Below are 23,869 nucleotides of genomic sequence, written 5' to 3'. Positions count from 1 at the left end.
ACTGCGTGTTTTACTTATTGCACTGGGCTCTGATGTCCTCCCTCCTCAGGTGCCCAAAGGTACCAACATTAGTGGTTAAATGTTGGCTTATGCTAAATTTAAGCAGTGTACATCTAGAATGAGGAGCTCACCAAAACCATCAGGCCATGGCCTGGCATTCCTGCTGGAAGGAGCTAGTGGTGCACTTCTCTGAAATGGGGGTCCCTGCTCCCCCCTGCCCATCATCTTACCCCTGGATCTTTGGGAGGAGCAGCCCTGCTGAAGGAGAGAGCTGTTTTCCTCCCATGTCCCTGAGTGTTGTGGGAGTCAGGAGGACTCAGACACAGGCAGGGGCTGCCTATGGCATGAGAGGGAGAAACACAGGAGAACAGGAGCTCAGAGGGGCTCTGGGCTTCCAGCAGGATCTGGGATTGATTCAATTCTTACCAGGACTGTGGGGTACATTTGTTTTGATGAAGCTCTGCCCCAGACAAAGCAAGGTGCAGCCATGCCCAGCTCTGCCAGGGCTCAGTAAAGGTCATTTTGGGGCTGCAGCTGGTTTCTGTTCACAGAGAGGAGCAAGGGCAGCATCGGGTCTGCATCTGGGGCTGCTGCAGGCTAGAGAGCTTGAGACGCACAAGCAGAGGGGATGCGAGCACCAGTCCAGGCTGGCTCCAGTGGCTGTGGGTAGCAGGCTTTGGGATCCCCCTGCAGGCTTTGGAATCTCCCATCCTGCTGCAGGATCCCCTCCGGACTTGCTGTGTGCAGCACACAACCTGCTGTGGGATGTCTCCAGCAAGCCCTGGGATGAACCCCTAGACCTGCTGCGGGATGTCAGCTCCAGACCTGATGTGGGACATCCCCCATATCTGCCACAGAATGTCCCCCAGTCGGCCCTGGAATGAACCTCCAGACCTGCTGTGGGATGTCCCCAGGCCAGCCCTGAGATGTCCCCAAAATGCTGTGGGACATTTCCCTGCAGCCCTAGAATGTTCCCCCAGACCTGCTGCGGGATGTCTCGTAGCCAGCCTTGGGTTGTCCCACCACACTTGCTGTGGAATGCCCCCCGAACGCATCCCCAAAATGCTGTAGGATGTCCTCCTCCAGCCTTGGAATGTTCCCCCAGACCCTCTTTGGGATGTCTGGAACATGCTGTGGGACGTCTCCCGGCCAGCCCTGGGACGTTCCCCCCGACTTGCTTTGAGATGTCCCCACTGCCAGCCCCGGGACGTCCCCAACAGGCTGTGGGATGTCCTCCAGACATACTGTGGGATGTGTCCCCCCCGCCGTGGGCTGCCCTCCGCCGGTGCTCCCCCTTTCCCCTCTCCCCTCTCCCCGCACCTGGGCGCGGTGTGTGCGCTGCCGGGCGGGGAGCTGAGCCCGCTGCCGGGCGGGGGTGACTCACGCCCGGGCTTTATAACGCCGGGGCGGCCGCCGCGCCCGGCTCCGCTGCGCCGCACCGCGCCCGCGGGGAGCGCCGGGGCCGGCACCGCACCATGCGAAACCTCCCGCCGCTGCTGCCGCTGCCGCTGCTGGTGCTGGTGCTGGTGCTGCTCGTGGCCGCGGGGCACGGCGCCGTCATCACCGGGGTGAGCGTCGCCGCTCGGCACCGACGGCACCGACGGGACCGGCACCGGCACCGGGAGGGCTGGGGCGGGCCGGGGCTGCGGGGGAGGGAGGGCTCCGCCACGGCAGCGGGGATGGGACTCGGGGTCTGTGCGCGGTGAGTGATAGCGGGACTGCAGGGGATTTCCCGGGCTGAGGGATGCCAGGAGAGAGGGGGAAGCTCTGCCAGGAGGATGCCCGGAGATGGTCTTTCTGGGTGAGCACTGCCGGGACTCGGGGGTCTGTCCGGCATCAGGGATGTCAGGGCGGAGGGGTCTCGCGAAGGGTGAGGGATGCCAGTAGCTGCGGGTCTCTCTGGGATAAGTGATAACCAGGACGTGGGAGGAAGAGATGTGCCAGGCAGTGAGAGATGCCAGGGCTTGGGGGTCCGTCTGGGATAAGTGATATCGGGACATGGCGTCCCTCTGGGATGAGGGATGCCCGGAGCTGCGGATCTCTCTGGGCTAAGTGTTATCAGAGCGTGGGGGTCTCTCTGGGGTGAGGAATTTCAGGATACACCAATCTCTCTGGGGCGGGTGATATCAGGACTTGTGGGTCTCTGGGATGAGGGATGACACAGTGTGAGGTCTGTCCCTTTGCGGTGAGGGATGTCTGGACTCAGTGAGAGGTTGTCTCCAGGCTGGTCTGGGAGCGTGCAGAGATTCCAGCTGCTTTTCCAGAGCTGGAGCTGTCTCTTGTCACCCTCCATCCAGCCCCAGCTACCCCCAAACTTGTCCAGGGAGAGTCTGGATGCATTGCTCACTGTGCATGCAACTCGAGTTCCTGCAGCTCCTCCAGTCCCTCCACATACAGGGCAGGATTGCAATCACGGCAAAATGCTGCTTTTTTCCTTTCGTTTCTTTGAGTATGACTATGCTGCTTTTTCCCCTTGATAGCCACCCCTTACAAATGAATCTCTGTTGTTGTTTTTAGGCTCGAGATTTACTTTGGTTGTGAAAATATTTTTTTTCCCAAAGAGGTTATTTAACCCAAAGCATTGCATCACTCTTAAGTAAAATGATTTTTTTTCTTTGTAAGTGTTTGCTTTGGATTAATAACCCAGTACTTGAATTCCTTCGAGAGTTTGCATATCTTTTGTAACCATCAGAAGTTGTACTCGCAGCGGCTGATTTCTCCGTGGCTGTCCAGACTCCCTGTCCGGACCACTAAAGTCCCTGAAACATCTCATGGGTATTTCTCTGGAAGTCAGATCAGTTACCAGGACTGGTTATCTTTTAGAGCAGACAATGTGAAGGAATTTTTTAATATTTGATAATTTCAAGTTTCTTTTAAATAGAAATATTCCCAGCAGTGGAGGAGCAGTTTATCTGTTATTAGAGTTGTGGCTACACCTTTAAAGATAATTGATCCATCAAATAAAGTAACTGTGAGGCACTGAATAATAGATCAAGGACAAAGCATATTCAAAAAGCAAAAATAGAGTAGAACTAGAAAAATGTTACTTTATTAACTATTGCAGAACATTTCCTCTTAAATCATTTTGATGCATTTTTGGCTTCTGATGAATGGACAAATCTCAGACGAGAACTGACGTAGGTGTTTGTGTCCCCATCCTCTGAGCTTGCAAGGTGCTTTTCCTTTGTAATTTAAGGACTTGATTCAAACTTTCCTCACTTCAGTGGTGGTTCATGTGCTGACTCCAGTTGCCTTTGCAGCTGGCATTTCACCTGGGAAATATTCTTGAGCTGATTTTCCACAAAACTCTGTTTAAATGGGGTGTTCGTGTGTTGTCCCGGGAAGATTAGGAGTAAGCAGTATGAATTACACATTGCAGATAAGGTGTGGGCAGGAGTGTTTGGGTTGAATATTTTCAAAACTTGTCATACATTTTTGGAAAGGGAGCCTGAAAAGCTCTGCCAGATGTAAATATATATGGGTGTGAGTTTTAGAAGGAAATTGTTCAGCATGGACATTGAGACCCTTGCTTGCTAGGACATATGCAGGTGTGTTTTTCAACTGAGTGGTGCTGCACCCCAGGACTGGTCCCATGGAGATGGATGGGGTTTGAGCTACACAACTGAGAAAAAAAGGAAGCCAGGAGCTGACTGGTGAGAAATAGCAAAGCCTGTGACTCCAGCTGAGCAGTGGACACCAGTGTGCCGGGGGCAGCCAAAATCACTGGACCTGCGTTTTCTTCTTTTTTCACTAGGGCAAAATTAGATCATTAGAGTGCTTTTTTATTTATTTATTTTGTAAGAGAGAGGTCAGAAAATGAACATTATCTATCTGGCAGGTTCTAGTGGTAATTGTATGGCCATATTAGTCTTGCAAGTAAATACTCTGGTGTTTGGGCTCACCTGCAGCACAGAGCTGTGTGTTTAGGAGCTGTTTGGGTTACACACACTATTTAATAATTTTATCCTCAGGCAACAGCTTCTTCCTAAGCTTCTGGCTGATCTTTAAATATATATTTTGATCTGGCTTTTGCTGGTGAAACCAGTGCAATATTTACCCGGTAGAGTACAGTCTAAAGGCATTTATCATGTAAATCCCAAGGTCAGATCTGTAAGCTTGTCCCTCCAGAGAGTGTTTATTCTGATATGCGTCTTCCCCAGAGCCATTATCATCTTTTACGTACATTTTTATGAGCTGCCTGTTTACGTAGTGCTGACCAGTGCCTTTGGTCAATCACTGCTGGTGTCAGACACCAAGAGCAGTGAGTTAATTAAGCTTATGTTTGGGGTGTAATCAGAACCTTTAAATAAGGGCATTTCCCATCAGAGAAAGGAGACTGGTTTTTGCATTAAATTCATATAATAAAAAGCCTGATAAGCTTTTGATTGAAAAGTAGCTGAAAGATGTGCAGTAACTTGTTTTCAAACCCTAACGTGTCAATTGCTCTTCATGGTTTGTGGTTTTTGAAACATACCCACTAGTTTGAATTTTGGTTTGTGCTTATCTAAGCTCTATTGGGTAAGTGGCTAAAATATTTTTTCCCTCCCCTGGAGGAGAATGCAACCACAGCAGCATTTTTTGGATGTGGACACTTAGGCAAACTTTTTCTTAAGACCTCTTTTAGTCACATGTAATTCTAGACAACAACCACAGAATCCATATTTAAACTTCTATTTTAGCTACTTCCACTTGGACTTCTCTTACAAACTATCATGCAGTCTTGCAAGGGCACTCAACCCTATGATATTATCATAAGAAACTAGAAGGAGTAGTTACTTAAAAGTCATTAAATTAATAGTTGATTTCCTGTCTTAGCTTCTCCATAGACTGTTTTGGTGACTGTTTAGTGTGGTTGGTCCTTGCTCCTTCCTGAGCTCACTTGGGCGCCGATCTGGGAAAGTGAGCAGCATGTGCCATGGTCCATCAGTGCTCAGAATTTGGGACTACGAATCACTGGCAGTCCTGGATTTGGCCCTGAGCAGCTCCATGTGTGGTCCTGGCTTTAAACAACCTGGGCTCAACTCCAGCAGCCTGTACATTCAGATCTGTAGGAGATACAAGTATTGCAAATCAGCCTTAGATCTTATTATTCAGCCTTAATGAGCCGCAGTAACTTGTGGGGTGTCAGAGGCAGCTCCTGAGCACCTGATCTGTCCTATTTCTGGAATATATTTGTTATTAATTTAATTTGCCTAATGCTGTGTTGAACTCCAGGCCTGCGACCGAGACCAGCAGTGCGGCGGCGGGATGTGCTGCGCGGTCAGCCTGTGGATCCGCAGCCTGCGGATGTGCACGCCGATGGGGAATTTGGGAGAGGAGTGCCATCCCTTGAGTCACCGAGTGAGTACGTCACCGGGGGGGCTGTGGGACCGGAGCTGGCAGGGCAGAAAGGAGCAGGAATATCCTGCGCTGCACGTCACATTGCATAAAAACCGTGCGTGGTGAACGGGCAGGGAGACGTCCCATTCCTTGCCATTCCCAGCCATTTGCATCTGTGTGGAAACAGCGCTGAAGGTACCTACGTAAGGAAATACATTACTGTCAGAATTATGCAGGAGAGAATCAGAGGATGAAAGCACTACATGCTTTCCAGATTGTTTCCTTATTAGTTTGTTGTTGCTGTTTTGCTCCGTTATGTGATCTGAAACAGCGTTAGTGGTTCCCAAGCCCAACCCTGCCAATCCTTACTCGTGTGAGCAGGAACACAGCAGATGTCACTGCCCCCAGTGGAAGTGGACAAGATCCTATCACAAGCATAAAAATGTCACCAGCCAGTATTGGGGCACCTGGTGCATTGAGAAGCCATTGAGAAGGTGTTCACACATACTTGGACTTGAGAAAGTTCACCATGGACTCTCTTCTCTTCTATTCTACCGATTAATTTCAAATATATATGTATGTATACATATATACACACACATAAATAACATTAGTTACGTATTAGTACATTATTAGATGATACACAGAATTATTAATGCAATGATTTTAACAAGTAGGTTTATTTAAGGCTGTGTAATTATGTATATTATGTGCAGTATGAAAAAAAGCTGTTTATTTAGAAGTAATATGAAAGACTGAATGGGATATTACCAGTTTGAGAACCTGGTGTTTTTCAGAGCCATCCTCAGGGAAGAGCTTGGCCCAAGAGTCATCACAACAGGAAGATATCAAGGCAATACATTCAGATTATAAATGTGCAGCTAGTTAGCTGCCTTTCTCACTGTTTCATCCAATGCCTGACTTCTCATCTCAGTATCTATGGCTTATTTTCTCAGTTTTAAGAAGTTCAAGGCTCTGTTCTGTTACAGTTAAATTTTTAAATTTTCTGCTGTGATATGTTCATTTTTACCATGTAATGTAGCAGGTTTTTCATGTAAGGGGTCTTTACACTACCAAGAGTCAGGATAAGAGAAATTGTCTTCTAGGGGTTTTTATGAGCTTATTGCTACTGGGCAATAATTTATACTCTGTGATATATTTTAAGGTGATTGCCTGCATAATTACAATCAAAGATGTCTGTCCACCCCAGACTTAGTCAGGCATTGATGTTTGTAAGCTTTATGAGGTTAATTTTAGATTTAGATTCCTCAGCCCACTGCTCTTCCTGACAAACACAAAGCAAATTGATTTACCATAGTATGCAAAATGAGGTATTTTTAAGGGAGGAGTGTTTGTTCAATGGTTCCTCCCCCCAAAATATTTGGATAGCGAGCAGCTGGTGCCCTGATCACCAAAACCTTTCATTTGCATGCAGGACAGCTCAAAAGCAGGCACCAGCACGGCCATGGCACCTCAGGGACCTCCAGATGAGCCTGGAGATGCCCTGGAGGAGATGGCTGGCAGTTGGGGTTCCACCTTCTAGTTTCCTTCTCAGCAACTAGATGGCAATGGATTTATGCCATTAGCAGCCCCAGCTGGCATTTTGAGGCAGGACCAGGCAGGGTTTGAGGCAGGACTAGGCAGGTGAGGTTGCGCAGCGTGGGAGTCCCGCTGAAAGGAACGTTTCCTTGCAGCAACTGTAATGTTTTGGATAAATCCCCTGAGCTGTTGGAAAGCTGAGAGCTCAGGATGTGGGTTTTGCTGCAGTCCTGTGCATAGGCACCTGATAGGTTTGATTGCCATGGGGAATTCTCAGCTCCTGTGGTTGGTGGCCTCCCTGCTCACGCTGAAGCAGAGGGGCTGTGGTGGGTGGCTTGGGGAACTCAAGGAATCCCTTGTGCTGAGGATGCTCTTCAGACAGTGCTGGCCAGGAGTCTGGTGCTGGCTCAGGACACTGCAGGTGATGTGAGTCCCCCTCCCACTCCCCCCATCCAGCAGGGTGTCACTGCAGTAAGGCTGGGTCTTGGTGTGATGCACCAGGGACCGTGTGAGACTTTCTCCCTTTGGCTTAAAGAGAAAATTTGCACACTAACAAAAAAACAACCTTGGAATATTAAAATTCCGGGCTAAAACCACCTAGAAAACTGGAAATGAGGGAATTAGGGTTGCCTGCCTGTCTGGCAGTGCCTTTGTACCTCTGTGCTTCCTTCACTGCACCCAGGCGATGCTCAGTGTGTGTTGCCAGCTGGCAGCACTGCAGTTCCCAGCCACGTCCCACTGCGCTGTCCTGCTCAGCTTCTGTAAAAGGCAGAGCTTGTGATCAAGTTGTTGAAGAGTGTCAGTGCATGTGCATGTCATGGCACAGTTAAATTTGTCTAATGCAGTCCGTATGTGCTCCCTGCAGCACAGTGTGGCTGGGGGAGGGTGGGATGAAATGAGAAAACTCTGCCCTGTGGTGAAAAGGATCCTGCTCCAAGGGAGGTCAGATGAGGTGACCTCCAGAGGTCCCTTCCAGCCTGACTACCATGGGATCCCAAGGTTCCTGGGTCCTGCTCTGTGCCATGTGACAAGGCAGGAATCGGAACAAACAGAAACCCCTGCACAGTGACACCACATTTGATGCTGAAGGCCACTGTCGTTTCACAACAGACTCCTTTATGAAACGGGAGTAAATGGAGAACATGTGTCACAGATGTAGATTTACACAGCACCATGACTGTTAACATTTTGCCCTTAGCTGTGGCTTGACCAGGATGTACGACAGGGTTGGCTTTGCCATCTGCTCTCCACCCCCGTGCCGCAGCTCGTGGGGAATCTCCGGCTGTGGAGGGAGGGAGGGGGACGGCATTCCCTGTATTCCCACTGTTCCTCTGAATCCATCCCCCCAAGCATCGCTGCCACAGTGCTCCCTGTCCCTGATGTCTGTGCTCTTTGTGCCCAGGTTCCCTTCTCGGGGCGGCGGATGCACCACACCTGCCCGTGCCTCCCGGGCCTCACCTGCGGACGGACTTCCTCCAGCAAATTCAAATGTATGCTGCACTTCAGAAAAGAAGATGTCTTCTTTTAGCAGGAGCTGTTCCGGGCTAGAAGAGCCACTCTCTATTCTCATTTTCTCGTTATTGTGATGAACAAGGTACTTGCCATGGGGAAACCCTTCACCACACTTTCCTGCCTCACCAACATCAACAGGAGATGAGATGCTGTGCTGTTGTGGCCAAGGTTTTCAGGAGGGACTCGCAGTGGCAGATGCTTTTATTTTGGAGTAGCAAAATGGCATCTGCTAAACCAAAACTTCTGTCTGAGAGCAGGGGCTTAACCATTTCTGAACCATTTCATGGTCTTCATGGTTCCAGCTTAAACCCAGAATGAAAACATCCAAGTTTATTGTCAGTTTTGAAAAATTTTGGCCCCATTTTTACACCTTGGAATACCTGAATTGAACTGAGAGTTGAATAAGTGCATAGTGTGAAGCATATGAGGATTGCCAAAAAACTGTATTTACATTGCATTTCGTATATTTATATTACTGTATTTGTAAGTTAGGCGCGTCTCTAGGAAAAAAGGTTTAACCAATAGATGTAGTTTTTACACTTTTTAAAAGTGGCAGGTGGAACCAAAGCATTTCAATATTCAAAGTATCAAAAGATTTTGTTATTTTAGTATTCTAAGATGAGAAGTTGTTGTTACTTGAATTGGTGTAAGACTACCCGATCATCTCAAACTATGTATTAAGATGTAGTTTATATTAAAAAAAAGGAACCCTGAAGTTTATTGTAATGGGCTGCCTGACTTCTTGTATATGTATCAAATTTGCTGTGTAAAAATTCTGTATCAGAATAATGGCAGTATATTATTTGATTTATTTTAATATTATAACATTATTTTGTCATTGTGGCTTTTCATTTTTATTCAGTGTAATCTGTTATCCCATACTCGATCCACCAAGCTAGCAGAGCTCCTTATGGATAGCTTAGCAAAAGATTATGTGCCTCTGGCTGCTTTTAGGGAAACTTGGATTTTACAAGGCATGAACTCCTCAATCAAGCTGCAGTCTTAGACGGTGGAGGAATCTCAGTGTAACTAATATGAGAGGTTTTTCTTGGCACATGCCTCAAAGGATCAACTTTAGCTCAGCAAACATAAGATTTGTGGGTTTTCTATGAAATACTGTGTGACTTCATATTTACTTGTCAGTCCCCAGAGCTGGAATTCCAATAGTTTGTGTGAGATTCACACGTTTCTTGCTCTCAGACATGCAAACATATGCTGGAACTGGAAAAGTGAAGTCATTCATCTTTCCACAATCAGTGCTTTGCTGATGATGGGGGGGGGGATTGGAGAAGTTGGCACACTTTTATCAAGGCAAAGACCTGTATTACTTGGAGAGGAGGAGAAACAACACAGTGAGTTTACTAGGTACCTTCCACTGGGCCCCACAGCCTCCCTGAGGAGACAGCAAGGAACAACTGGACTAGTTGTTTTGCCAGACCCTCGTGGATCCTGCACATGTTAGAAAAATAAATGTCTTGAGGGACAAGATTGCTCAAGAGAGCCCAACCCCAGGGCACCCACCCCAATGCCTCTGTATTGGACTGTGCTGGTGAAAGACCAGCTCATTCCCATGCCAGTGCAGTCATATGTGAGCGCTGCAGAAATTTCCATAACCTGGGCTTAAGAACAACCCCCAAACCTGATCCTACCACTGCCACTCCTCAAACACCCTGTGCACCCACACAGTCCCAGTTTGCAGAGGCAGGACACACTGGGAGTCTGGGGGTTGCTTTTCTGTCCAGGTCTATCACTATAAAATAACCTTAATACCATGGACTTCAATTTACACTCAAGGGAAACTCAAGAAGAAAAATAGATGTGTCCCATCTCTTGCTTCATTTTTTTTTAACCAAAGCATGAAAGATGAACCACAGTAGGAAACACCAGCCCTGCTCCTCATCACCTGCTGGCATAAATCACCAGTGACTGCACTGAAGGCAGTAACCCTGGTTTATATCATTGTAAATGAGTGGACAATTATATCTGAGGACTGTCTCAGACCTGCCAAACTGAACTCCTAGGAGAGTTCATCAGACCAGAGCAGAGCAACTTTGTAGTTGTAATTTGTGCCAATTAACTTGTGGGATTAAGCATTTATCTGGGTAATGAGAACAGCCCCAATTACATGAGTTCAAAGTTCACACCATCTAGAGCAGGTGGAAGTTCTCATGTCCTGCAGATGCTCCTGGACAGGGCATTTGAAAGGTGAAGCTTTGAGAGAGACCTTATTCCATACTTGTCCTCAAGGGGCTTCTCCACACCTTCTCTGCTGACGTAGGAGAGCCAAAGGCAAAACCTCACTGTCCTACATCCCCACTACGTTCACTTCGCAATAATTATTACGATTCCCCTTTTAGTAATTTAATTTTCATTAATTGACACTCACAATGAAGGTTAGTTGATTTGAGAGATCATTTTGGAAGGAAGATTAAGCTTTTGCATCCCAATTATTTCCTAAAGTCTGTCCTAATCAATTATCTTTTCTCCCATCCTAGGGGAGATTTCCTCACTCAAGCACATGCAAAGTCCCTTTAATTTCTTTCTGCAGTGGCTGAGAGGGAACCTTTTACCTTTGCTTTACAGAGATAATAGGCAAACCAGTGGCCACAAGAAGCATTTCAAAATGTAAATGGCCATGCACGCCCCTCTGCTTTTCCCTGGAGCCAGGTTTTGACTTAAGGAGGACAGCAAATGACTCAAGATGACCGATGGAAAAGGTGGCCAGCCTCAAGCCAACCCTGCCATGAAAACTTTTCTGCAGTCCCCTGTGCTGCTTGGTTTGCTCCAGGATCACCTTGGCAATAATCCTAGGCCAGGAATAACTTTCTTACCTGCCTAGGAAGAAGGGAAGGGGATTTCTCTTGGCAGGAAAAATCAGATGAGAAAAGAGAACAGAACTTGTGCAGTCCTGGAACCACCTTGGTAGAGGGGAAAAGTCTCCTTTCCCAGTTTGTGAAGAGAGAGCCTGGTTTAAACACTTTCCTTTATTCACTCCACTTAGGAGATCTGTGCCTACGTTTGGTTTAATTTTATTAATATTGCAGTATTATTAATTATTAATAGAAACATGTGCATTAATTTTTAATAGTATATGAATATTGATATTACAGATATGCTATAGAATAATGTTGGTATCCCACCACACTGGAGGAGTTTCCATGTTTATAACCAGATTTTGGGTTAGCAGAGAGCCACTGCAGGAAAACACACAGCCACATATAATGAGCTGCTGCCTTAATTTGATTACATGCTTATTAGGAAAGGTTAAGCAAGGTGTTTGGGGTTTGTGGGTGCACAGCTGGCTGAGCCAGCACACACCTGTGAGCCTGGGGGGCTGCAGGAAAGGCTCTGCTGCTGAGCAGGAGAAAGCCCAGCTGAAGCTCAGCTTCATCTGCATTCTCCTGCCCACAATTCCCCCCTGGGAAATTATGTCACTTAAAAAAATATAATAAAGTTACAAAAATCTTTGAGTGAGGAGATGATACAAAATAAATTCTTCTGGTTGTGTGGCAAGGGGGACTCATCTGAGTGGGTCCTTAATGAGGAGACAGGTCACCTTAACAAAAACACTGGTTTTACAGGACCAGTAGGTGAAAGGAGGTTAACTGAAGCAAGGCTGAAGGTTATGTTGCTGGTTGAGAGAAGAGAATGGAAGAACATGTACCTGTTTAGAGGTAAGTAAATGGGATTATGTTTGATTTGATATATTTGCAGGTGGCTTGGGAACACTAATCTTGTTACCTCAAAAGTCTAATGTGTTAGGATGCCCTATGAGATGTTTTGTTAAGAGGTATTTTGCTACTTCTTTAGTCAACTTGTTTACAGCACCTCATCACAATACACCACAAAAAGGTATGATAGCAGCAAGTCTGACCATAGACTGAGGTCCTTGCTGGTGCTTCCCTCTGCCCCAGTAGCTCTCTGGTTTGTTATTTCTGCACAGATGGATATTCAAAAGTAACAGAAGGTGCTAAGAATCCCTTGATTTAAACAAGATGTCTCAGGAATTTGATCTTGACAATGTGTAGCATGTTTTTGCAGAAGAAATTAGAAAATTGCAGGAAGAGAAAAGACTGTGCAAATACAAGAGGATTTTGATAATAGCAAAATCAATGTGCCTTTCTCTTGTGCACAGATATGAAATGGCAAACCAGCAGGGGTACAGCTGTCAGACTAATCAGTAATTCTGAGCACAGGAATGGAGATGAGTTTAATGTACATAAAGCAAATCACCTCTTGTTTCTCAAGGAGAGTCTTGATTCTGGGCAGACCCAGCCCAGTGCAGCAGGACACATCTCAATGATTTGGCCAGGCAGGTTGCCTTAGACATGTCTGCCTTAGAGGATGGTGGCAGTCTTTGGGCCACTCTGACTGGTCATCAGGGATGGGAAAGGCTGAATGTGAAGGGCTAAAGCCAAGGAAGTCTGGTGCTCTGAGGGGAGGATGGACGGCAGCTTGTTTCACGGCAAGGAGTTCAGTGCAGGGTGACAGCAAAGTGTGCAGGAGAGGAGGAATGAGCAATAGGACCACATAGCACACCTGCAAACACCCCCATGGTAGGGGTTTCCCAAAGGTCTGAGTGTGAGGCACCTTAGTATGGGGGTAAATGAGGCACAATGTCCCAACAACAGAAAGTCTCCTCTGCAACCCCCCAATTTACCTGGGAAACTGGGTACCTGTTAACTGTGTGCCAGGAGTGCCCACAGCATCCCAGGCTGATGCTCCTTTGTATCTTGGCACCAGGTATCAGCATGTTACAGGCATGTCCCCGTCCCTGGAAGGTTACAAATCTCGTAGATCATACAAAGCAAGTGTCTGTGCTTCAGGCAGCGTGTACTCACATCGCTGCAGCCTGAGCTGTCCTGGGATTCATTGCTGTCCTTGTGTTGCATCCCAGCCAATGGTACAGAAAGGATGGGCCATGGACCCCAGTGGAGCTCTGCATTGCACTGCCTGGGCAGCCTCTCTCTTCCTGGGCTGGGAATCCCACCAGGTCTCCCAAGCCCCCACACAGCATCGCAACACGTGGAAGGGATTAAATCTGGTTTTAAATGTAATGTGGTTTTGTAAATCCCAAGGCTGTAACACGCTGCAGAAGCAGACTGAAAATATGGCCTGGTTCCAGCTCAGCAAGCAGAGCTGGGTCTGCTATATTTACTTTTTCTCTTGCACGTGAGTGCACTCATGTCATTTCATGCAGAGATTTGTGGGCTCTTTTCGACAGGAATGGGCAGCTGTGGCTCTTGCTGCAAAGAGTTCACAGACCAGCAAAGCAGACATTGATTCTAGGGGGTGCAAAATTGGGATCACCCTTTATTTACTCCTCCGGGCTACATGGGAGCCCAGGCAGTAGAGCACACCTCTAACCTCTTCCATGGGACCTGCCAGAAGGGCCAGCTGAGGGAAAGGCACTGGCGAGGCAGCTGCAAGCATTCTCACTCTTTCCAAAAATTTCACCACATCCTGTCAAATTAGTAGGGTTTTAATTCTTTTTCCTCCCCAGTTTCTTCTCTCATGGGTGAAACTTTGACAGGAAGGTCCACCACCCCTTCAAATCCAACAGCAAAACTTCCTGACTGTGGTGGTGTCATAATTTCAGCTCCCTCCCTGCCCTGCTTTCATTAAACTTCCCAAAGTCACTAACAAACCTTTCAACATTGCAACAGAGCCTTCGACTATTTGGATTTGATTTACATCAGCACTTAGGCTCAGAGAGCTATTGCACAAACACAGAGTAAGAAAAAGTCTGTCTGGCTGAGAGTTCAGGATCTCCTGGGGAGGAAAATCATCACCGACACCCCTGTCCCCACCAGCAGCCCTGTGCAGGTTCTGCACAGCCCAGCATCTGCAGCATCCCTCATCATCCTGCTAGGAAGCACTTTGGTGATGCTCAGCCCAAACATGTCCCTCCTTCCTTTCACACCATGGCTCCAGCTTTACCTCTGCCTGTGACGCTGCTGGTTCCTTGGCTCGAGTGCCCATGTTCTCCCCCTTTAGTCACACTGCAGTTTGGCTGAACATACTGCCTCTTCATCCACCTTCCTCCACACCCAGATGTCTCCTGCAGCTCCACTGCAACTGGCTCCTAAGGGCATTTTGACCCTGGGGGCACCCAGAGCTGGTCTGTCTGCCCCAGAGCCACTGCAGTCCCATGGCACCCAAGGGACTGTCCCCTTGCCCTTGGCACAGCACGCTGAGGGACCTGCTGTGTAGTGTGAGTGTGTGAGGTCTAATGAGGGAGGGAAAGGAAAAGGAAAAAGCCCAGTTGATTTACTTGACTATCAAGCTGCTCAACCATTTCCTTTCCATCACCCTCCTGCAAGCGCTCGGTGACAGATGGGGACAGATTGAGTGGTTCGATGCAGTGAGGTAATATTCCACTAAATCATTCCTCTCTCTCACTGTCAGAAAGCACCCAGACTTCAGCCTTTCCTCTGAATCTTCCTGTGTTTCCCTCTTTAATGACAAAGCCATTTTAGCTCTACCTCTGCTAAAATTTCTGAAATGAGCACTGGTATTTATATGGTATGGTAAAATTGGTGTTTTAAAACAGTCAGCAAAAGGAAGGAGTGAATCACCCTGAGACAGAGAGGGTTCTGTTTACTGGTCGTTCACTGCTGTTTACTGGCATTTCTGGGGTTTTTTCATGCCCTTTGTGCTGGGGCTGAGCCCCAGATCTTGGCACAGGGACCCCGGCTGGGCAGGGAGCAGGCTCCGGGCAGGTGTGCCGTGGGCAGGCACGCAGGCTCACACTGCATGTCTCACAGATGGAGGACCCATTTTTTTTCTCTGGATGATTTGTTCCAATGGTTAATCATCCTCACACAAACACGGGATTATTTTTTTTAATGACATGCCAGTAAATAACATTCAGAAACTTTAGGACGGGCTTTCTCTTCACCAGGCGATCTCTTGATTTCTGCCTACACTATTAGTGCCATGATGACTGCCTAAAATTAGCTGGGACTTCACAGCTTCCCTGTGCCCTTGCAAGACTAGCTTTGAACTTGAAAGCCTCCTACACAAAGTGCTTTGTGCTATCAACCTGGTCATGGTAAACGTGAAAAATGCAGCACTGAAGACAGTGGCCTTCCAATAAATACATCCACAGTACAACCATGCATGACTCGAGATCAAAGACAGAGTGCAAGTACTGAGGTCATTAAACATGAATAGAAATACAGAAATGCAACAGCTTGCATGAAAGGCTGAGCTTGACTTTAAAGTTAAGTGATGAAAGCTTGTGTAGTCAGCGATTGTTCACCCGTGATAATGCTCTGCTCTTGCCACCAGTAGTTCTGTGTGGTACAAAGGTGAGTGAGAATAATTAATCATTCTTTGGACAAAGTACTGAGGTGTGGGGCAGTTAATGAATTCTACCAAGTGAAAACAGGCTCAGAGATGCTCAGCATCAGCAGCTCTAGGGAAAGTCAGAGTGCCACAGATGTCAAGTTGAAAAGTCAGCTCCTTATTTTGCCAGTTCTACAACCGACAGATGAGTAAGGATTTACCCCACACAAGGTCCTTCTTGAATTACATGGCATCAGAGGTCACCAGCATAAAAGGAGGTTTGGGGTAAGATGTCCCTTGTACCAGCCCTAGCCCAGTATGACTCTGCACCAGCTTTTAGGAGACTATCTTCACTGATGGTCTTTCTCTGATGGCTCCATTTCTTCAGCATGTCATATACTTCATAATATTCTGAAGCATAAGAATAAGATAGCATGGGAAATGCTTCCTGGTTCCTATTATAATAGAATTAATTGTAGCCTGTGCAGTGTTTTGAGCAACTACAAAGGAAGCTGTGCTAAGAAATGAGGGAACCTCTATTAGAAAAGAGCCCCCCTGCCATGTTTCTAATAATTTTTTGATTTGCAGCATAACTATCTAATAAGGTTTCTGGGGTAATCTGATACTGCACAGAATGATCCAATCTGCAGCCTAAGTTAATGAGGTGATACTGAACATCACATTCCGACAATATGTGTCTGTTGTTCTCTCTGGAGCCCCTTCCCTCAGGGTGGTTTCTTGGCAATTCTGAGCAAGTGCAGGTGCCTCCAAGGAGCAAGGTGACTGTGCTTAACCACGTGGGGTAAGTGGCAGAGGTCCAGCCAAACTCCATGCACACTTTTCTGGGAAGAGAGGGAAAATGCCAGCTTTGTTCTCCTCTGAGCTCTACACAACGTGTCCCAGGGCAGTCCCACAGCATATGGCAGTGAAGCCTTCTGGAGATGTAGCTGTATCACATCCAGACAGAGCCCCAGGAAACAACTGTTGCTATCAGACTACGCCAAATTCCTGCCCTTTTACTCAAGGCTACGTGCTTCACACCATCCTGGGAGGCAGCTTTGCCTCCCCTGGTGCAGACCTGGTACTGGAAAAGCAAAGGATGACAGCCTGTGGGCTATGCATCCCCTGCTCATCCTTCATCTCTAGCATGACCACTGAATGAGACCTTTACCTAACAAGATAATTTGGCTGAAGCCACATATTTCAGCTCCTTTCCTAGCAAACTCATTCCAAATCTAACAGCAGAGCTAGGAGCACCCCAGAGTACTCCAGACACTGAGAGCTGTAAATCAGATCATTATAGCCACTAGCTGGGATTTCAGACCAGTGTCATTTTTCAAGCTGGCCTGACACTAAAGTTTATACTGAAAACTTCCACTGACTTCAAGACTTAGACTGGAAATGTTTGTAAGGAATGTGTTAAATACCTGGTGAATGAAGATGCCAGCAGCAATCACGGTTTCTCCAGAGCAGCTCTCAGCACAACTGCAATTCCTCACCACAGATATGCAGAAGCAGCATGCTGTGACCTCTGAGCCAGACTGTGAAGAATCTCTGGGGGAGATGATGTTGGTATTTCCTCTGATACTCAGCACTCGTGGTGCCTAGAATATGGAAAACTATGATGCATCAGCCTGGAGGGGCATAGAGAAGACTCAATCTATGCTCTGGTCAAGCACAGGTCGATGGAAGAGCTGGGAAAGTCTCACTGCTGTACAGCCCACCAAACCTTCCAAGTACTTTGTGTTTTAGTCAGTGGGGATGGGGAGAGGGGTTCAGACCAACCAGCTTTTTCCAAGTGAGCCCAGGACTTGCACGAGCTGCAAGAGCTTCTCCCACAGACATGAGAGGTAATTATTAACACCCAGCTCTCGCTGAGTCTGGGCCACTGCACTTCTGAGTGAGACTAGCAGCACTCTGGCTTTTGGGATAGGGAGGTTTACAGCCACACCTCACAGGTCCCAAGAGCAGCAGTGAAGGTTCCCTGTGCTAAGCCCATAGTCCCCAACATTATTTCTCTATTTTTTTTTTAATCCAGAACAGGTTTTCCTCCTCTCCAACACCCCTTCTCTGATCTTGGTCAAAGCATTTAATCTCTGTGACCCACTTTCCCCATATGCAGGCTAAAGGCTGCTGTGAGGAGATGTTAGTGCTGTGCTTTGGAAATGCTACTTTTTTTTTTTTTTTGCAACTTTCTTATATTTTCTCAGATTTCAGAAGGAATACTTATTCTCTGGTGTCTCTCCAGCCCTTTCTGCTTTTTCCTACTTTCTTAGTGCACGCTCAGCCAGCGAAGTGGTGTTTGTTGGTGTGTTGGCACCCAGTACTGTTTAATTTTCTGTGTATGTCTTTGATATTTAGTTTCACATCTTCTGGAATTAAACCCTATTGTACAACACCCATCTAAACCCTGCATTAAAGCCACTGGAGTTCCTTCTCTTTTGTACTACCATGGCCAGGATCATAATCTGACTGACACTACAAGTACCTGAAGTATAAAATTAACTTCAAACATTAACTTCAAACAGCACTGATTTTGCCCTCAGAGTACATCAGAAGTCCTAAGACAGCCCTGGAAGCTGCGTGCAAGATAAAGGCAGGGTATACAGATATTCTTTTTAACCTTTTTTGTATTCTTTTGCTGTAGCAAGATTGGGTCTGGCTGCCACTGATGGGTGATAGCAAAGCATCCATTATCTTCACTAGATAAGAACCAGCTCACCCATCTAGTGAGGGCATCACTGAGCTGGGGGATGCCTCTGCACAGAGACTGGCATTCAACAGAGCAGCAGTTGTGTAAGCCAACTCTAAATAAAACCATCAGGTCACCCAAAGGTGAGTTTTCATCCCCCACATATATGACTGACTCTACAACTTGTGCTTAATTTTCCTAGAAGTGAAAAATCTGGTCCTTGCAGCTTTTAAGGAGGTTTTAAAATAACTATTTTCCCATCTCTGTGGTTTAAATAGAATCATAACCATACTACTTATAGCCTGGAAGAGAGAGGATGCCAAAATATCATACTTTTAATAGAGGAAGAAAATATTGGCTTCAGTAGCAGCATGATTAGGAAAAAGATGGCAAGATTTGGGTTAGAGATCACAGTTCTAGGCCCCTACACAGGAAGCTTCTTAAGGAAATATGACTCTGCAAAAGTTGGAACCATGGAGAAAAGACCTAACAGTAAACCAGGCATGTAAAGTATATACTTGGAACACAATTCCCAGCAACAGCATCCATGCTTTGCCTCACATTCTTTGTAACACAAAGAATGTAACCTCATTACTCTCTAAGATTCACTAAACTATGAGATGATATTGCAGGCTGAAAATATAATTAGCACTGATAACCAGCTGCTGCTGTGATCTGAAGTACGTGACAGCTTTCCTTCTGTACCCAGGTGCATTTTCAAACAGCTTTGGAAATGATCATTAAGTTTCTCTTTGTTTTCAAGACACCCTATCCATGGTCATATTTCTTAGCCCAGTTCTGGCAGCACTGGTACAGTTCCAGCTTCTACTGCAGCTTTACCAAAAACTCAAATTCCAACCTTCTCTTCATGCACTGAAAGAAACATTGCCTCTCTCGTGTTCAAATCTGAGTTGGGAGTGGGAAGCAAGACTTAAAACCAAACTAGAAGCCCCACCTCATTTCATTCCCTGCCCAAATTTGAAGCTGCAACTTTTGCCCTCTTCTGATCTTCCACACGTGTCTCTTCAGTCAAGACAACTATTTCTCAGTCGATGTCTACCAAGTTTGGACTACTCTCTACAGAAATAGCATATGCAGATTTATTCATGTAAACTGAGGTTGTCCCTGTCATTTTCTGTGTGACTTGCTCCAGCACGTTTTTTTAAATGTTACATGATCCATCAGAAAGGGAAAAAAATCCAGGACAGCTTCCTCTGAGACAGCTCAGAGGTTTTCAGGATCCTGCCATCAGGCTACTGGTTAAAATACTTCCAGAGAAGTTTTTGTAGAACAACAGAGCAGATTAAAATGCCCTGCTTAATTAATGTACACTTCCCATTAAGAATACAGTTTACAAATTAGTGTGGTATTAACCAAGCCACCATGTTAAAAAACTGCTTTGCCAACTAAAATTAGTGATCCACAAATACACAGTCTTTCCTGTCATTAACAGAATTTTGGTTTCGGTAGACACAAAGAATTGTGCTATTTAAACCTGTTGCCCATCATGAACTTAAGTCTTCTTAAAAATAGCTTTAGTCACTTTTATTGGTATAAACACCTAAATTGAGATCTAACAGCAAATAAGGATTGTGCTTGTCCATAATAACCTCAGCTGTGAAATCTACTCAGACACAAGACATACAACCTTCCACATACACAAGTTATTTGTCAGCAAAGCAGAATGCTGCCATTCTGAAACAATTACATACAGTAAAGGTTTTCAATATTTTATTAAAGAAAACAGTCAAAATGTACAAGTATTACCCAGGTTTGTAGATAACTTCCTATAAAGGCAGTAAAATATGAATTTCAATCTAGGTTTTAAAAACTGCTATAGTTGATTATTTTTAAAGTTGGTATTTTAAAATCACATTTCACAAATAGTTCTGAAATATTACCAAATGAATAGTGCAACAAGAAAAATTGAAATTAGTTCTACACTGTTTGCATGTCAAGCAAAAGTTATAACTAACTGCTTCAAATATTCAAACCATTTGAGAATGAATGAACCCAACAGCTCCCACCAAAACTGACTTCTGACCACATTAGGAACGTCCTCTTCTTGTTCTTCACTTAAAATCAAATAATAATAAAACAACACCTCTTGAGGTCATCAAAAATAATTTTAGTATAAAATTGTCTTGGCCCTTATCAAATATTACATGAGTAAAATTGTTAAGCCTTTATCAAAACAGACAGGAATAGGGAAACAAAAAAAAATGTCATGGCCTTAATCCGTATCTGTTGGAATCATGTTTAGAAACATTAGAAGCAAGACCAGAAACTTGGAGCCCTGTTTTGTTTTTAAAAACCACACAATCACAAAGAAAAACAGCTTCTTACTGCCTAAGGTTTGGGGGTGTTCTGCTCAAGTACCTGTTCCCATAGACAGCAACTGGTTATGTTCTGAAGAGAGCATACGCAAAATATAGAAAAATAAATAAAATAGCTTCTTACAGCCTAAGGTTTGGGTGCTGGGTGGTGGTTTAGTATGTCCCCCACTCTCTTGAGATCATATGCAGAAACATGGAAAATTATATCCATCTTTCTTTTTTAGAAAGAGAAAAGCCCCCCTACATCCCAAAGCTCTTGAGATCGCAAAGGATGGTGCCCTGGGTGCTCTGGATGCTTTGGCAGCACGGGAAGTGGGCTCGGAGACAGACCCTGAGCTCCTTGTTGAAGATGAAGCAGAGGATCGGGTTGACCCCTGCCTGGGCGAACGTCATCCAGACGGAGGTGGTCAGGTAGACCTGGGGGATGGAGCTGGCCTTAATGAAGACCCGCAGGTAGCAGGCCACAATGTAGGGGGACCAGAGCAGCAGAAAGAGCAAGGTGATCATGTAGAACATCTTGCAGAGCCTTTTCTCCATCTTAAACTCCTCCAGCACCAGCAGCCTCTTGATCTGGCTGTGGGTGGCCTGCCTGATGCCCACGAGGGTGGGCGGCGTGGGCCCCCTGCCAAAGCCAGCCGTCCAGTTTGCAGCTGCTTGGCCGGTGGCTCCTGGCCCGTGGAAGGTCCAGTTCTGGCTGATGGCCGGGACCAGCTGGGCTGGCTTCATCTTGCGGTGGCCATGGATGAAGAAGAGCAGCTTGATGTAGACCAAGTGGGTGGCGGCGATGACGGCCGCCAGCATGAGCATGAAGCCCAGCGTGTCGTTGGCCTTGACGTAGCGGTGCTCGAAGATGCACTGTTCCTCCTCCCGGATGAACTTGTAGGTGCCCACGTCAAAGACGGGGGGAAAGGCCATGGCCATGGAGAGGGTCCACACCATGCACACCACAGCCAGGCAGGTCCAGCCCGTCATGCGCTTGGCGTAGAAGCGGTGGTGGGCAATGGCCATGTAGCGCGTGACCCCCACGCAGAAGAGCAGGAAGGCGGCGTGGAAGCAGAAGAGCACGGCCAGGAAGGCCAGCACCTTGCAGCTGAGGGGCCCGTGGGGCCAGGCGGCCCCGCTGCGCACCGACAGCATGACGAAGGGGAAGCAGGCGAGCGAGCGGAGCCCGTCGGCCAGGCAGAGGTCCAGCAGCAGGTAGTAGGGCGCGCGGTGCAGGTGCCGGTCCTTGAGGATGAGCCAGGCGAAGAGCACGTTGCCGGCCAGGCTGACGCAGAGGATCAGCCCCAGCGTGGCGAGCTTCAGCCCGGAGGCGCTCAGCAGGCCGCCGGCGCTGGGCAGGTGCGGGCTGCTGCTGCTCCCCAGCTCGCTGCTGTTCGCCATCGGGTCCTCCCTCCTCCTCCTCCTCCTCCTCCTCCTCCTCGTCCTCCTCGGCGCGGGCAGGGCCGGGGGCTCAGCGCCGCGGCAGCGCGCCGGGGCCGAGGGCCGCGCCGCCCGGCGCCCCCCTGCCCGCAGCCGCCGCCGCCGCGCTGCCGCCGCCGCCCCGGCGAGGCGGGGCGCTGCCGCCGCGCTCCCCGCGGGCCATGCGGCTCCCGCACCCGCGCTAGCTCCGCGCCCGCCGCCGCCGCCGCCCCGGGGGCATCGGGGATGAGCCGGGGGAGCCTCCCCTTACCGCCGGCAGCTGCTCCTCCGCGCCGGGCGAGGGGCCGGCCGAGCCTGCGCACAGCGGCGGCGGCTCTGCCCAGCTCCTGCCGAGGACAATGGGGTAAACCCCCCTCCTTCTCTCCCTCCTTCTTCCCTTCCCTCCTCCTCCTCCTGCTGCTCCTCCGTCCCTCCGCCCCCGCGCCCGCCCCCCGCGCAGCCCGGCCCCTGCGGAGCTGAGCCCGGCGCGCAGCGGCGCGGAGCGGCGCGGAGGTCCCGCTGCCGCAGCGGGGATGGGAGCGGAGCGGGGATGGGCTGGGCTGGGCTGGGAGGAGCCCCCCGCCGCCGGACCCCCGCACCCTGCCCTTCTCCCGCCGGGGCGGGTGCTGAGATGGGGCCCGAGGGGTGCGCTGGGGTGTCCGGCCACTGCGGCCATCCCGCGGACCCCCTGCGTCCCCTTCCCGCGGGCAGTGGTGATGCCATTCACAGCTGATGGAGCCGATTTGTCTCCACATGGGCGTGTCACAGGTGTATGTGTGCCCGTATACACGCGTATTGGTACCCAGGGCACATGTGTTGGTCTGATATAGACACACATCAACGATGTCACAGTCCCCAGTGTTTTTTTGCTAGATTTACCCATGCTAAATGGCCATTTAACTTTCTGCTCGCAGGAGAGGCGAGTCCAGCAGCACCTGTTGCAGCACAGCATCTGTGTGTGCAGTCCCTTGCAGGGCAGAGTGGTTTGCAGGGTAAAGACGTTCCAGCAAGCTCATGTAGCAAATGTTTCAGTGTGAACATTGAGGAAAAAGTGCTTCTGCAAGTCAGGAGCCTGACATTTGTGTTCCTAATGGAGCCTGACATCTGGGGTCTGAGTAGGGTTCCTAAGAAGGTTGAACAGGATGCTCTCCTTGTTTCTGTGTTGCACAGGGGCTTACCAGCTCCCAGGCTCAGTTACACAGGACCTGTGGAGGGTGGGGCAGGTTTTTTGAGCTGGATAAAACACCTTTGACCCGACTAGCACAGAGCATCTGCTGATGCCCCTGTGCTGTTGCTGCGGGTTTATAACTCGCAGTTTAATGTAGGCCAGTGAGATGCAGATCCTTGTCCTCTCTCCCACTTTGCCATCCTTGTGTATGTAGGGCAAGGCCTCTCTGTGTGCCTTGTAAGGCACGCACCGCCGCGCGGCCCTGGGCTCGCTGGAGATGCTAATGCAATTATCGTACTATTACTGAGTTTCCTTCATGGCCTCTTGTGAAGGACACGTCTGAAATCCTTTTCGAGCATTCTATTAAAAGCCATCAGTAAATTCAGCTTTATTCCAGAAACTGTAGCAATTAAATCATCTGCATTAGCCCCAAAAGCAAATGTTGGTGGAGCATCTTTTGAGTGGAACTTTCTGGCTGGTTTCAGAAAGCCTCTCTGTGTGTGGCAGGGGCCAGGCACTGACCCTGATTGTGCCACGAGAGCAGCTCTGCTGAACTGGCATTTAAACAGTGATGAACCAAAACCAGACTTCAGGCCAAACATGTGTCTAGGG

General features: G+C 48.0%; 2 protein-coding genes across 2 annotated transcripts; one reads left to right on the top strand and one right to left on the bottom strand.

The window, feature by feature from the left end:
- The first annotated feature begins 1,475 nt into the window (after positions 1–1,475).
- Positions 1,476–8,386, top strand: PROK2 (prokineticin 2). The gene is made up of 3 exons (XM_017829851.1): positions 1,476–1,568; positions 5,215–5,340; positions 8,261–8,386. Exons 1-3 carry the CDS (start codon positions 1,476–1,478, stop codon positions 8,384–8,386), a joined length of 345 nt encoding a protein of 114 aa, XP_017685340.1.
- An 11,498-nt stretch (positions 8,387–19,884) lies between these two features.
- Positions 19,885–22,091, bottom strand: GPR27 (G protein-coupled receptor 27). The gene has a single exon (XM_017829902.1). The coding sequence runs from the start codon at positions 22,069–22,071 to the stop codon at positions 20,929–20,931; it is 1,143 nt and encodes a 380-aa protein (XP_017685391.1). The 5' UTR covers positions 22,072–22,091; the 3' UTR covers positions 19,885–20,928.
- Positions 22,092–23,869: the final 1,778 nt, after the last annotated feature.

This window comes from Lepidothrix coronata, unplaced genomic scaffold, assembly GCF_001604755.1.
Source record: "Lepidothrix coronata isolate B3197 unplaced genomic scaffold, Lepidothrix_coronata-1.0 Scaffold170, whole genome shotgun sequence".
NCBI classification, from domain to species: domain Eukaryota; kingdom Metazoa; phylum Chordata; class Aves; order Passeriformes; family Pipridae; genus Lepidothrix; species Lepidothrix coronata.
The sequence above is the reverse complement of the archived record's forward strand: the minus strand, read 5'-3'. Positions and strand labels throughout refer to the sequence as shown.